Raw genomic sequence first — 15598 nt, forward strand, 5'->3', positions numbered from 1 at the left:
TCCCCTGGTGTAACGAAAAACAATGTACAGTTTCCACCAACCAACTTCCTTAAATCAATGTAGGAGGATTCCAAGGACTTTGAAGTAATCCAACTACCGATTAATTATGAAGCCTGCTCAGCAGGAGGAACCAAAATCCATCATGGATGTCCATTAGTTCCTCATTGCCAGAGACCAGGGCTAAGCATGCACGCCAATTCGCTCATATACTAGGTCTCATATCTCCGATATTGCCAGACTCCAGGGAAAATTAAAAAACTGTCCTCTGATCAGTTGTATCTATTTCCAACCATACTAGCCCATCAGGGGACATTAGTCCCCCCCCCCAATACCAATACTGTTTACAAGACTCCTTTATTTTTCCTCATATTCAACATTTATAAGTCCTCCTTCCATGCAGAACACGGGTGTCAAACAAGGTCGGATCTCTTTCAAATGTACAATTTACGAATAGTAGCCAGCTACACTTCAAACTAGATCACCTACTGGTGTGTGTCCAAGCTGTGGGTTGGTGCCTCCATCACATTCTAGCCTGGTGAAACCGCATTCTCTCTTACTCTCAATACAAAAAGGCCAAGGTTCTACTCATTAGATGCCCATAGCTTGCCGTCAATTCAATGGCTACCCACACTTGGTGCTCCTCTACACCCGAACAGAAGGTTTGCATCCAGGGAGTCTTATTTCATAGTGGTACCTCCTTAATACCACCAAGTCTGAAACCATCACCTACTGTTCTGGAGGGTTCTAGCTCCTCTTAAAGCCTATCCACAGGGCCCTACTTACAATTACAGTTATCCCATCCTCCCCGGACTACTGTAAAGGGGAGCTTAATTTGGTTTATTGCAAACACCATCAAAGAATTGTAGACTTTAGCATTAGCTATGGGCTCAAGTGCTTGGATCCCATCTCTCCCTCCATGAAGCCACATCACTGCTTGCAACTGGATGAATAACAATGCACTTTAAAACCCTTGGATGGCAACCTATCTGATCAAGGCCACAAAGTTAGCCTCATTAACCAGCTCCCACATCCCACCATGGAGCAATCCTTGAAACCAATACAGCAGCACTAAGAGAAAAACACAAAAGGTACAAAAGCAAATGCCAAACGCATGCAAAGGGCCTGAGCTGAGGCCAGACCCCACTCAACCAACACACCTAAAACTGAGCCAACCAGTAGGATTTTCATGTAGAAGAAGCCAACTCACTCGTCTTAAGATAACTTGCTCTAGGATAACTATGCAGTTGACATCAGAGCCATACCTTCAAACTGCAAGATTACTCTGGCATTGCCCCCATCCACACCTTTAAAAGGAAGATAACTTCTCTATCTTTCAATTACTATCTCAAGACGGTCTCGATGTAACATCCAAGTCTTTTCTAAACTCCCTTTGAAGGAATTCGAGCTATAGGCACTTGGTAAGAAATGCATTACTTGATAATTTCCCGCGATAGTATTGCTTTGATAATGATCAAACAGCTTTGGACACCAGACCCCACGATGTAGTTGAAACATTGGATTACTGATCGCGGTCTTCCTTCCAAGATCCCCTTTCTTAATACTAATATATAGTATATAGGGCAAGATGGGTTTACGTAAAAGCCCACTACTGGGAGGGTACCAAATCAAAGCACTAGAGTAGGGATGCACACTACCTCCCCTACTTTTTAAAATGTACATATCAAACATGCCTTCAGGTAGGTGGATACATTTCCTCCCAGACTGTTTACTGCTTCTGGTTTGCACATTTACAGACTGCTCTATTGGCTCAGACGGTCATAGGCCTCCAATGCGGTGTGAAATCCTTGTATTAGTCCAACTTCCATTCAAGCACCAACAAATGACAAATGGCCCCAGGAAGAATGTGAAAACTCTAGCAGTGGTGATGCACCTTTGATCTCCGGTCCCAAAGACTTTCTTGTGTGGGCCTTGCCTGCAAGCTCAGTGTCCAAGGAAGCTCCCAGAAAGAAAATGCTCCTTGAAAGAACATGCTCCTTGATGGAAGTTTCAATGACCTGCTAAAATTGCTGTGGTATTCTGATCAGACAATCACCTAGCAATGGATGGACGTACAGTGCCCCCTCTTTCGGAGATGGGCAGCTACAAGAGCCAAGCACTTGTTGAATACTCGGGGTTCTGTTTTCAGACCAAAGGTGAGCACTCAACTAATGTTGCCCAGCAAGTACTGAGTGCATGTATTTGCGCTGCCCTTGGATGGATTGGGATGTCCAAATATGCATTCTCCATGTGAAGGAGTAAGAGGAAATCTTTAGATTTCAATCCCAATCCTTTGCAGGGTCACCATTTGCAACAACAGGAACCTCAAAAACAAGGAATCAGAGGTCCACCGCGGGCCTCCAAAGATCACCCCCCCTCTATTCCCCCGACTTGTTGCGAATCAGGACATTTCAGGCGTAAACTCATCGATTCCGCCGATGTTGCAGAACTGGCTTTACGGATTCAGAAGGAGAGCTTTTACTTCCTGCAGTAGTATATCCAGTCTGTGTGGGGGGTGGCAGCGCTATTGTACAAAACGACCGAATACCAAAAGTTCGACCCCCAAAATGTTATATATATATATATATATACATATATATATGTATATATATATGTATATATGTATGTAAAGTGTATACAAAATGGATAGGGGTAAGGTGGGGGGCCTCCCCCACATCACAAAGATCTGTGGCAGCAGGGAGGTCAATGGGCTGCTTACGGAGGAGTGCTTGAATGTCTACAATATTATGGAAAGCACCCAAGGAGATATACTGTGACATGCACCCCCTCTACCCCTCACACTGGAGTGCTGAAGTGCAGGTGTGGATTGTGAAAGAAGTCCGAACTGCTTGTTTGACTGGCGCGAAGCATCTCAGTTTTGTTACTGGGGTAGGACTTGGACCTTGTTTTATACTGCTCTCCTGTTGATTAAGTGGCTCCCCTGTACAAATAGGAGCAGTATGACAAACCGATGGCTCTACTGGTTCTGGAGAAACCAGTCTGTGCAAAGGACGATGTCTGATGCTGGAGAGTACCACTCAGGGTTTGCACGGTCTGTCCTGTACAATAACAAATTGGTCGATATGCTGCTTACAATAAAGACAAAGGTCCTCCCGTCAAAGGGCACATTAGCCACCTTGGTCTGGACAACTGGGTCTACAATTCCTGACTTTTATCCAGTCGGGGCAGAGAAGCATTTTGTTACCCATCTGCGTGAATCCTGCGTCAGCAAAGTCCACTGAGATTGCGTGAACTGAAGCAGCTTCATGAAGTGAGGATGGGGCGCTCAGCTTTGGCTGCAGTGGCCTCTCCGGCATTTACAGCTCTTCTGGCAATTGTCTCAGAATATCATCTGGGATTTGGTGTGTCCCAGGGATGTCCGATATCCTCTAAAGTACCATTGTTTGAGATTTCAAATTGTGTGTCTTGACCGGTAGTGCGCCCCTGGTTGAGGTTGTTTGGGCAGGTTTTCTGAGTGAACTGGCCGCCAAGGCTACACAGGTGTGATTAGGCTTGCAGGGGTGTAGCCATTTCTCATGTAAATACCCTGCCTATGAAAACACACTTTGGACCATCATAATGGGCCAATTTCATGACCCTGGAATAAATCTGGTTTACTTTTGCCAAACGTTTGTGGATGAGGTCACCAATAGTGTGCTATATGTGGCAGCAGGCACAGGATATACAATCTTCGGGGGGCCTTAAACGGGTTGTATTTGCAAGGGTCTCAGTCAACAAGGCAGCCTGATGAACTGGTAGTTGACATCTAGGTGGTCATGGACAAGGTTATCGAAGCAAACATGGTTGAGATTACTGATCATGAAACTCAATGGTGTGGGTAGGCGGTTTCATTGTAAACGGTGACTTGGGACAATTTGGTCTGGGTAGCCTTATAAACATAGTATTGGTCAACAGAGCAGCAGGCGGTTATGCCGTAGAATGAGATGTGGAATGTGTCCGCCCCTCCCCCGTAGATGGTCTAGGGTATATTTAGAGAATGGCTCTGCTGACTTGCAAGCCTTTAGGCCCGTGGAGGATTTCTCAGACAGGGAGGGTTTATGAGCTACTATAAGAACCTGGGCATGATCTCCTCACCCCTTTCTCCCTGGAGGTTCTCCTCATGAGACCTCACTATTTGTATTTGAAGTGGGCCTTTTCCAAAGGTCTGCTATGGCGGGCTGAAGCCGAGGTAGTCTGAGGAGATGATCCCTTCATCTAGCTGGGCCACCAGTCTCTTGTGGCGATCTCTTGAGGTCTTATTTGAGAAAGACCAGCAAATGGAACAGGATCTCATATTGTGTTCAGGATGCAGACCACACAAGCACCACTCCTGCTTATACTCGACATAGATGTTCTAACGGTTGCATGTTTGTAAGCGGGAGAATGAGAAGTGTTGCTTAGCTCAAGTAAGATGAAAGCATCCTTGGATAAGTTTAATTTGTGCAAATAACGTTTCAAATCTTTAATCCCTTCCCTCAAACATCTCGGCACTGGTTCAAGACGAAGAATCCAGGAGTAGGCTTATTTAGGTTTAATTCTTAGGAATGCTCCCTTTCCTATACCAAAAACTGTGGTTACCCGTTAGAAGGATTTGCTCTAAGGAACAAATTATTTACCGTGAAAGAATGGAGCATAGGTAACTACGCGAAGACTTCAACTAGCATCCAGTCATATCTGAAATCATTTTTTATCTAAATACATTTTTGTACAGAACAGTTTTACAGGTGACATGTGTAATTACTTTATAAATTACACAGAAAGAATCTCTGCACAAATGCAAAGCTATAAGAAAAATCCATGCTAAAAAGATCATTTGATGCCCAGCATACCTATATTAAGATTTTTTTTAATACGGATATTTGATCTTGAATTTTTATTGTTGCTTGAATTAAAAGTATTTTGAATACTAAGCTGCTAAACTGCTTTGCTATTTTCTTTATTACATAATTTGCATTTATTCTAAAACTAAAAGGAAACATGCAATCATGTACTTGGCTGGATGAGCTCCTTGGCCTCCTGTCCCAAGAGCTCTTGTATTAGTGCCTTACATCATGGGCAGCACGATGAGAGGCGCGGAGGGGGGTGGGGGTTCAACACAATTCGCAGGTAATCTCCCCAATTCATAAACTACAACAACCAAGGACCATCTGTAACCAGAGTTAGGCAAGGCCAAAAGGACTGGCTTTTCTCCCCTTTAAATGGGAGACCAACCTGAATAGGCAATGTATCATGCTGATATGTCAGCAGTCAAAGAGAGGGGGTGGAAGTCGAGAAACATGGGTGGGGGGAGGGAGAGTATGGGAAACATTCACCTTTAAATTTGGATGTTCTTCCTAATGTCCGATCAAACTATGCCCGGCTATCCTTTCCAAATTAGATATTAAAGTATTTCTTGCACTCTAGATGGCAATGAAAGAAATGCAGATAGTAGTTTTAAACCAGTCTTTAAAAGTGCTGGTGAATTTTCAGGAAAACCTGCTCATTAGATCGACATGGAAGACCAAAGCATTTATAAAATCGTATGATGGAAGCGTATTCTCCTTAGTTACTGGTCAAAGGAACTTGCAAGTTAAGAGGATTTTCACAAGAAGCCGGAGCCTGGGACTTGTGAATGAACATTCAGGGAGGATGCAAACTAACAAAATCATAACACCTTTGCAGACACTTCGGCAGCCCTTGACCTCACTAGAACATTTAAGTCTACTGACATTTTGCTTTCTTTCATGATCGGCATTCCTTCTACCGACATGCCTATCTAACAGGTGAGAATTACTTTACAAGCTGGCCGTTAACCACACCATAAGACACCATAGTCTTCCACCTAGTGGACACTCCCAGTTGACCAACATCCCATAAGAATTGCATAGGTTTAGTTCACAGGGATCTTCCATCACAACTGACTCATGTCCCCTTTTGAAAGCATGCGTAATGACTAGATATTTGCACTATTCCTTCTGAAAGGCTGGTCTTATACTGTGGTTTTCATTTTAGAAAACAAGTCTACCCATTTGTGCACATTAGTCTTTTTGAGATGTTAACATGCTTTATATCCTCTAATCAGATTACAATAGAGTAGATGGCTAAAATGGTGAAGAAGACATCCATGCCATAGCTATATTTTCTGCAAACTCAGCTAGTTACAGTACACCTCAGAGTAAACCTTTAATGTGGAAAGACTTACTGCAAATATAGTTTCACAAATAGAGACCTCAATACTAAAGCCTTGAACTCACAATAATGTTCATGCAATGCAACCTCCCAAATCACAAGACCAAAGCCAGCCCCATACAGGCAACCATGGAAACAGAATCCCTGCTCATCTTTAAATGTTGCCATTATAGTAGCATTAAGTAAGCACTTGGAACATACAAAGCCCAATGCACATTGGTGCTTATTTTGCAATGAGGTTGCTTTCCTTTGCGAGTCATGAAAGTCCCAGCTCGGTCCTTCATACCAGTTTCCAACAGTCCCAAGTGGAGTGGGCTTTACTGCAATAGATTTCCTATAGATAAATGTATAAAGTCATTGTTTCATGGTTCAAAACGTAGAGACGTCCACTGAAGCAGCGTCAACAGATCACACCTATGCTGCTTGCTTGAAAGCACAATATTGCAGCAGGAGAAATGGTTCACATCCCCATTATAGAACATACATTTGCCAGGTGGTTGAAAGTCATATTTACTAATTATGGTATCTTTCCAAGGGCATGCGGAATTTGCTACATAGGCCTTGTGCCTCTTTACCTATCAAACAGCAAGATGTGTTTTTCTGCTTGTCATTCTCCTTTGCAGCTGAGACAACCCATTTGTGCAGGCAAATGCACTTTGTAACTCAACGGTTGCATAGCTTCATCAACTATCAAACCCTGCGTGGGTTGGTTCCCAAAACAACAATTTTACTTTCACCCCAATTTTGATATTTTATAGTCTCAAGTGAGCATGAAATGGTCCTACATGGAAGCCCAGCACTTCCTGCTGTAGGATAAGAAGCCAGTCAGGTTTTGTCAAATGATTTACATCCTGAGCAATTACGAAAAATCATCAAGTCTTCTAGTAGGGGCTTTCACAGGTTGCGACTGCAACAAATGACAAGGGGATGTTTCCCATGCATCTGGTCGCATTTATCTTCTTGCCCGACTCCTTCCATATCACAATGGCTGAGGTTTTTCTCCTGTGTTAACCTGTTGGGAGACTAAATAGCTCCAGATGCTTCCAATGTAATAACACTTTTAAAAAGCATGCACCGAAAAACAGTGCCCATTAGGCCAATCCACCTACATTTATCAGAACATGTTTTCAGGAAATGGGGTGTTGAAGTATTGCTCAGGAGGTTTTGTAGGAAATCACCTTCTGCAGTTTCCCTTGTGGGTTCAGATCTTCTGGCTGTCTACTAAGAGTGGGGGCTGCCATGGCTAGCCAGTGCATGGCAAGATAGGCTCACACATTTTGAACTTTAGAGAGGACATATGATAGCCCAAATCAGTCCTAGGTCAGTAATAACGAGGTGATACACTGGTAGCCTGGCTGACTGGATACCATAGTTGAATGCCAGTGTCATGGTCCAACTGAAGCAGATCTGGGTGTCCTGAAGAATCTATGAACTTAAAAATGTAGGGCTATTTAAGCAGGAGTAAGCTGCAGGCCTGTTGTCACTCTTGGGTAACTGAACAAGTTAAGGCTCCAGAGGTCACTTCAGACTCATGTTCCTGGTAACCACCTCAAACTGAGTAGGCAAGCTGCTTTAGCTCGCCACATCCCACCCTCCCTCCACCCCCCCCCCGCCTCCCTGCTCAACCTCACATCAAAGTGGAATGGCTAGCAACAAAAGATGAATCCTTCCCTTATGGTGTTCCCCTAAACAGGTTAGTTGGGTTTGCTGCACCAGTCATCCAATCCTACGAACTATTGGTCAGGGTCAGATGTTTCCGAGGCCCTCACTGCTGAATGTAGGATCGCTAGAGCATAATGCAGAACCAATGAAAGCCATGCAAGCCATGTCACATATCGGGCAACTGAAATATTTAATCCCACAGTTTAACAGTCATTTTAAATAAACTACTCACCTCAATGTACAAATCTGTGAACTCTTTATCAAAACCCCTGGTGGCTCCAAAGTCCAGAAGAGCGACCTGAAAACCAAATTAGAAAGTCAGATTACTTTTTATATCGGCCCAAAGGAAGGCACAGTGTACATTTACTCTTTAAACCATCCTTTGTTTGAGGATACTACTTTGAAAGCTCAAAGGAAAGGTGTTGCTTCAACAATGTTCAGCCACTATTAGAAACCACCCCCTCACTTCCATTACACTTGCAGTAAGGTTTCCCTTCCCCCTCAACTTCACATCAAGTTGAGCATTATCCACAAACCATTGCTAATCTGTTATGCAAGTACAGTCCTATGTAGAAGACCGAGGAATACTTCACTCCAACATATTTGGCTTTGGCTCCTTTAAAAGCACTGATCGCATACCTACTTCACTTCATTTTTGTCTATTTCTCTGGATAAATCAAGGTTATGGTATTCTTCTCGTTAGACCCATCAGCCAAATTTGACAGTTCACTATCAAATCTCGATGTCCTGACTGTCAGAATTTGGCTTTGGAGGTTTATTGTTGATATTTTGTACATAATGTTCTAACTGACCATTACTAACAAGTCCGTCTGGGCCATTTCCAATCCCAGTTCTCAGCTGTGACATGTTGAGTGCCACAAGGGTAAGCCTCATCACTCACACTGTTTAATATTTACATGCATCTGTTAATGGAGGCAATTCGCCAGCGTGGCTTGACCTTTTTTTAATTCTGCTGACACAAATCCTTCTAGATCTGTCCATGCAGATAATCCACAACTTTGCTCAGCTAATGGATGTTTAACAGTCAGAAAGGACGCCCTTTTCTACAAATCTGGATAAAATGGAAATACTGTTTTTTAAACAAACCACATCAGATTAATTTTTCCTTTGTGGTCAGACAGTTTAGGAAAATGTCCCAAGCCTAAACACCAAATCAAGAATCAAGGTGTCCTCTTTGAGGATCCCTCTCCTTCAAGAGCCAAATTGGTACTGCGACACAATCTTTATCTTAGAAGAAAAATAGAGCCCATACTTCCATTCCTGTCCTTCCCTAAACATGTGACTTTAAGGAATTCACTTGCAACCTCACACATGGATTTTAATAGCATTTGTAAGGCCTTACAGAACCTACGATACAGCATCTTCAAAGCATTTGGAATGCTGCAACCAGAATTCTTCTAAAACCAAGAAGGCATGATCCTATAACACCGGCTTTGAGAACTCTGCACTGGTTTCCAATTAAGAAACGCATAATCTTTAAAAGCCTATGCATGGTCTTTAAAGGACTAAATTGGCCCAATAAGACTGCTTTAGCTAACATTGTCGTTCTTCAAAACAAACGCTAAGATCTAACCAGTTGAACATTTTGAACATCCGTGCCAACTGGAAGGAAAGGCAGCCATTCCTTCTCAGTCCAGGCATCAAACATTTGGAACTCATTGCCACTTTATCTGCAAATCAAACTAACTTGCTCTCTTTCAGAAAACACTTAAAAACATATCTATTTATTCTGTGACTCTCTAATCTGGACACCATTTCTGTAGAAGAACACATTGCATCAAGATTCCTTTCAGTGAAAGCTGTGTTCTATTAACACTCCAATAACACTTCAAATTCATCCCAATGCTTTCTCACTGAAAATATGCACTTAAATAGGAGGGGCTCTGATCAAGTCAAATCCATTTAGTCTTACACAGTTACTGTTTTAACGGCATCAAAGGGGGAGGGGGCCTTTGTGCCTTCATGATTTTATGCCCATGATCAACATTTATTTTCACAACATTCCAAAAGGCCGGAAACATCCTAATGTGATTTTCTGATTTATCATGGAAGGGTCACCAAGACACAAAAGACAGCAAAGAACAAAATAAAAACTTCTTAAAGTCTTATTTGAACACTAGGAGTCTTCTATGAGGGCCCCTCCTATGACAAAGGAGGCATACGAGGCAGGTAAGAATATGTGCTGAATTAATTGTACTTCCACGTATGGATAAGCTGTGGATAAGAGACCACCAGTAGCAGTGCTCACCTCCAGGACCTGGCACCAACTGCCACAGCCCTTGCCTCCCATTCGAACAGGCTGAACATAGAAAAACCTGTCTGGATTGTTATTTTATCCAATTGCGAGATTTGATGCATTAATCAACACCTGCCCGCCTTCACAGCCAATCAACTCCCTTCCACTCTGATCTCGGCATCCGTCTTTGCCAGCTTGCCTTTGTTCCACACCCTTCCCTCAGTGACCACTGCATCATCCAGCACTCTCGCCATCCTCTGTGGTCTCCAGAACCTGCTGGGCCTCTTGGGCACCCTTCCCAGTTTAACTCGCACCCATCTCCCATTCCAGAAAATTCCCCCTCTACACACTCTTCAGTCGATCATACCCAGTTGCCTTCTTCTCTTGTCCTGCACCACTCACGACAACCTTTGCTTCTACCACTCATAGCGTGCTTGACCTAGCCAAGAGGGATAGGCCGTGGTCTGGGGTTTCCTCCTCAGTACCCTGAATGGGACCAATCCTGTAGTGGCATGTGGTGCAAACCTACATGCATACACCAGAGGGCAAAAATCGATGTTGCAAGCTACTAGCCAACCATGAAAATGCACCCTCCGGAGACCGCTATCGGGCTGGGAACGAGATGGCCGCTTAGGACCAGACCTCTGCACCTCACCAGCAAAACTGAAGTGGCCAGAAACATCAGGTAGCAGTACCAAGCACCCGCTTGGTGGAAAAGAGGGAGAAGAGGGGTCGTGTCCTTGGGAAACCGCCGTAACAGCGAGGCTGGTATGGCAGTGCTGAGGCACACCAGCATGGAGCAGTGGGAAGAGCAGGGAGGTGTGGAGGGGGAGCGAGGAGGGGAGGAGGAAGACACCGGAGTGACCGCAAGGAACAACTGGGAAAGCCAGTGACCCAGCACAGGCTGCAGTGAGACCAGTAGCAAGGTGAGGATGAGACCAGCAGTACCCAGAGGCAGAAGTTGGGTTCTTGGGGAGAATACCAGCCCCCCAAGTCCACCTCCATAGCTCTGCGAGCTAAGGTGGCAAGAGTTAGGTGAAGGAGCCAGGTGCCGGGTCCTGTGGGTAGAAGGGCTTAAGCTATGCATCTGGTGGCAGAGGATCCATGGCATAAGGCGGACTGGACACCCTGCAGCAGGATGTGCTGGAACTGAAGGCGTTCAGGGCAGAGGTGCAGACCTTGATGGGTGCCATCACAGAGAGGGTCATGAAGGTTCAAGAGTGGGTGGAAGCCTTGTAGCACAATCAAAGGGCTGTGGACATAATGGACGAGGGTCTGGAGGTCTGGGTCAAGGAACTTGAGGGCCGTGAGAGTGAACTCTGTAGCAAGCTGTATGATGTGGAAAACAGGGTGCAGAGGAACAATCTGCTGATATGGGCAAGGACGCAGAGTCGTCCAGAGACTTGGAAGTCTTATTGTCTGGGGTGCTGAAGAAACGTATGGGCGAGACATTTGACAAGGAAATACGCTTTGACACGGTCCACCACGCATGTGGGGGCGAAGGGTCCCCGCTTGGTCGTGGCAAGGTGCCACGACTACAGGGACAAGGACGACATTCTGAGGGCGGCCCGAGAGGTGGGCGACCTTGAATGGGAAGGGGCAACGGTAAGGATTTACCAAGACTTGTCGAATCACACCCTAGAACAGAGGAGAAAATGAAGACCCCCGACAATGGTTGCAGGAAGGTGGTGTGCGCTACCATTGGCGTTTTTCCTTTGCCCTCTTGTTTGAATGTTGTCGGGCCGGGGGGGGTTGGAGGGGGGTGGGTGGAGAGCAGTACGAGCTCCGGCACGGCGAGGAAGCAACCCAGCTGCTGACGGAACTAAGAAAGGAGGGGACTTTTCAAGAAAAGGATGGCCTACACAGATTGCGAGAGTGGTTTAACAGTGCCTTTGCACAGCCCAAAAGTGGTCTGAAGGAGTCGACCCCCCCAGAAAATTGCAGGCGACCCAGTCAAAGGCCCCAAGCTGAAGGAGGTTCGTGACAGAACTGTTGATTACCTTATAATATGAGGGGGGCGGGGGAGGGTGGTTTTTGTGTTATTGAAGTTGATGGGGGGGGGGGTGTTTGTCATCACCCTAGCGACTTGGATTCCCAGGTGTCTCGGTGGAGTGGGGTTGAACACCCTGTATGGGCGGTTGTTGCCAAAAAGAGTTAAATACAGTCTACTGGTTGACGGGTTGACGGTGGGAGGGGAGGGTAGACAGGAAGAGTGGGTTACATGCATAGCTCAGTTGCAGCTGCGGTTTGGAGTCGTCTATCACGGGGGAGGTACAGAGGATTCAACTGAAGCCAGCCAATGGTTAATTGGAAGGTGGCCACACAATGTAAAGGGATTGAATTCCCCAAATAAGCGGTCAGGGTTGTTTTGCAAGTTCCAGTTAGAGGTGCTCTTCTTACAGGAAACCCAGTACGGGCAAGGGGCAGAACGGACATTGAAGGGGACGAACATCGGGTAGGTATACCGGGCCTCACAGAGCCAGCGAGAAGGGTGTGGGAATTGTCGTGGTGAGCTCTGTGCGAATGACTGAAGTGCTTGTGGGAGAGGCTTTGGAGGGCGCTTTGAGACGATTAAGGGTCATTTGAATGGGACGATTGTCACGCTGGCGTTCCTGTATCCCCCCAAAAATGCACCAACTGGCCTTCCTCAAAGGTTTTCTTGGTATTGGAAGGGTGGTGAGGGGCCTTCATTGGTGGGAGGGGATTTCAATGACATCATAGACCCAGTGGTAGATTGGTGAACTTGGGCGGATTGGGTTAAACCACAGGGGAGGGAGCATAGGGTGTTGCACAGATCCTCCAGGACCATTTTTGGGAAGATGTGTGGAGGTCTGAATAGCCTCAAGCAGGTGTCATATTTTCTTCTCACCCCCACACCAAACCTACACAATAATTGACCTTCTGTTGGTCCCCAGGGAACAGGAGGCCATGGTAGAGCCCCCGAAATGTAAACGGTGATCTGGTTAGATCATGAAATGGTAGTAGTGGACTGGTGGGTGGAGGAAGTAATGCGGGGACCCCAGAAGTAGTGGTGTAACGGCCTCCTCAGAGACAGTCTTCCAGGACCACTTAAATAAAGAGATTGGACACATACCAATGCCACGGGGTGGTGCAGTGAAAGATGGTACGGGAAGCGGCCATGGCAACGTTCAGAGACCTCCACATAAAGCAAGGCGGCCGGAAGAAACAAGAGGGCTGATTGAGGCAAGGTGGCAGGAAGACCTGAGGGGGATGCAGGCGTAGCTCATACGACACGGGGTGAACAGGGAGATATTGTTGCCCGGGATGAGGGATAAGAGGCAGGAGTTACACTCACTGTTGATTAGGGAAGTGCTGAAAAAAATGACACTATACCAAACAAAGGTATTATGAAAAGGGGGACCGAGTGGGGACCCTATTGGCCAATAGCATAAAGGAACAAAGGGTGAAGAGGAGAGTGGCACACAAAGGGGAAGAGGGACCTGCTGGGAAACCAGGGTGATATTCCAGATTGTTTTGCACAGTTTGAGACCCTGTATGACCACCCTCTGAAGGAAGGGAGGAGGCAATACGGGAGTACCTGGGGAGGCTCACGATGCAGAGACTGAAGGAGGGCGAAAGGGTCACGATAGAGGTGGAAATGACAAGAAAGGAAGTGCTGGAAACCATAGCCCTCCTTAAGCCGGATAAAGCGCCAGGGGAGGACAGTTATACCTCTGCATTTTACATACAATTTCAGGAACTGCTAACAGGCCCCATGGCAAGTCTTTTCAACTCAATCAGGGGTGCGGCTGAAGTCACGCCCTCCTCCCTGGAAGCACTTATAGTGGTTATACCTGAACAGGGTCAAGACCCCACATACTGCGGTTCGTATCGCCCCATTTCTTTATTAAACAAGGATGCCAAAATATTTGGTAGGACATTGGCATCACGATTAGCGGGGTTCCTGTCGGGTTTGTTGCACACCGACCAGACGGAATTCATCCGGAATAGGCAGGGCTCAGACAACCCATGTAAAACCTACACATACTACATGCCCCAGCAGTAAAGAGAAGGGGCCATGCTCCCCTCCCTAGATGCCGAAAAGGCTTTCGACGGGGTGAACTGGTAATTTTTGACAGTAGTCCTGGGAAGGATCGGTATGGGGGCCCACTACTTTATACTCTGCCCTGCAGGCCAAAGTGGTAGTCAATGGAGGAATGTCAAGGGTGATAAACCTGCATAGGGGTACCAGGCAGGGCTGCTCCCTTACCACCCTCCCACCCCCCTGTTGTACACCTAAGTGATGGAACCCTGGGTAGTTGAGTTGCAAGGCAATCCGGAGGTAAAGGGAGTCCACCTAGGGGGACGGGAGCATAAAGTAGGTCTGTTTGCGAATGACTCCGCCCTTTGCATCACTGAACCCAGGACCTTGGTCCCAGCGCTTTTCCAGGGTCTCGAAACATACGGGGAACTATCAGGGTATAAAGTCAACTTTGAATAGTTGGTGGCATTTCAGGTGGGACAGTAAGAGGATGGGGAGTTCCTGAGGGATACGGGGTTAAGGATACAAAAGAAGGGAGTCCGATATCTGGGGATTGAAATCACGAGAGAGATGGTGGATCTGTTTGACAGGAAATACACCACTTTGGGACAGGGTAAGCTTGATCTACAACGTTGGGTACCGCTTGCTATTTTTCATGGCCGGCTCGCCTCAACTGTATTAAGATGAGTCCTTTCTAAGCTTCTGTTTTTGTCTAAGATGCTCCCAACCCCCTTCTTGGCCAAAATCCAGAAGACTGTTACGTTTCCTGTGGGCAGGTGCAAGACCAAGGGTGGCTTACAGAACAATGGTCCCGCCAGGAGACGGAGGGGTGGGTTTCCCCGGCCTTAAGCTAACTACAGGGTGGCACAACTACAGATAATGGTGGACCACTTAGAGCAGAGTTGGGGGAAGCAATGCGTTCATATGGATAACCAGGTACTGGCGCCGGTCACTCCAGGCGAGTGGTACTGAGTCCCACAAAAAGATATCCCCGTAGAATGCCGGCGTACCCAATCCTAGTTCTTTTCTGGCTGGTGTAGCAGTAGCTACTCGCTGGCTGTCGACATAGCCATCGCCATGGCTGTATATGGACACCGCCCCTGTGGGACTGGATAGAAGAACCAGCCAGCTATCAGGCCTGCTATGAGGCAGGACTGTGTAGGGCGGGGCAGCTGCGGGAGGCAGGTAAATTCTTAACTCTGGCCAGGTTGTAGGAATGTTTGAACATAGGAAAACTATCTGCAACTCAAGGGGGTGATGAGTCCTAGATGGGGAGAGAACCTTCGGAGAGACCTAACCCCCTTCGAGGGGACTCTGCTGCGGGACAGTGGCTCCAAGGAGCCAATATAGAGGTTATATGCTGAATTAAGGCGGGGGACATCGCTGATTGCACACTGGCAAGGCAGAGGTGGGCCAGGGACATGGGAATAGCCATCTCCGACCAGAAGTGGGTGACCATTTGCAGCAGGGCTAGGAAATCTATGCTGGCCTTGCAGTACCAAAAGCAGGCC

At 46.5% G+C, this 15598-nt stretch overlaps 1 protein-coding gene across 1 annotated transcript in view; it reads right to left on the reverse strand.

Annotated features, from left to right (window-relative positions):
* COQ8A (coenzyme Q8A) overlaps positions 1–15598 on the reverse strand; it is a 1433786-nt gene that overhangs the window by 63337 nt on the left and 1354851 nt on the right. The window contains exon 13 of the mRNA XM_069608680.1: positions 8060–8125. Coding sequence (XP_069464781.1) covers positions 8060–8125 — 66 coding nt within the window. The remainder of the gene's footprint in view (positions 1–8059; positions 8126–15598) is intronic.

The sequence above is a fragment of the Ambystoma mexicanum genome, chromosome 4q (genome assembly GCF_040938575.1).
Source record: "Ambystoma mexicanum isolate Mex_15411 chromosome 4q, UKY_AmexF1_1, whole genome shotgun sequence".
Classification (NCBI taxonomy): Eukaryota; Metazoa; Chordata; class Amphibia; order Caudata; family Ambystomatidae; genus Ambystoma; species Ambystoma mexicanum.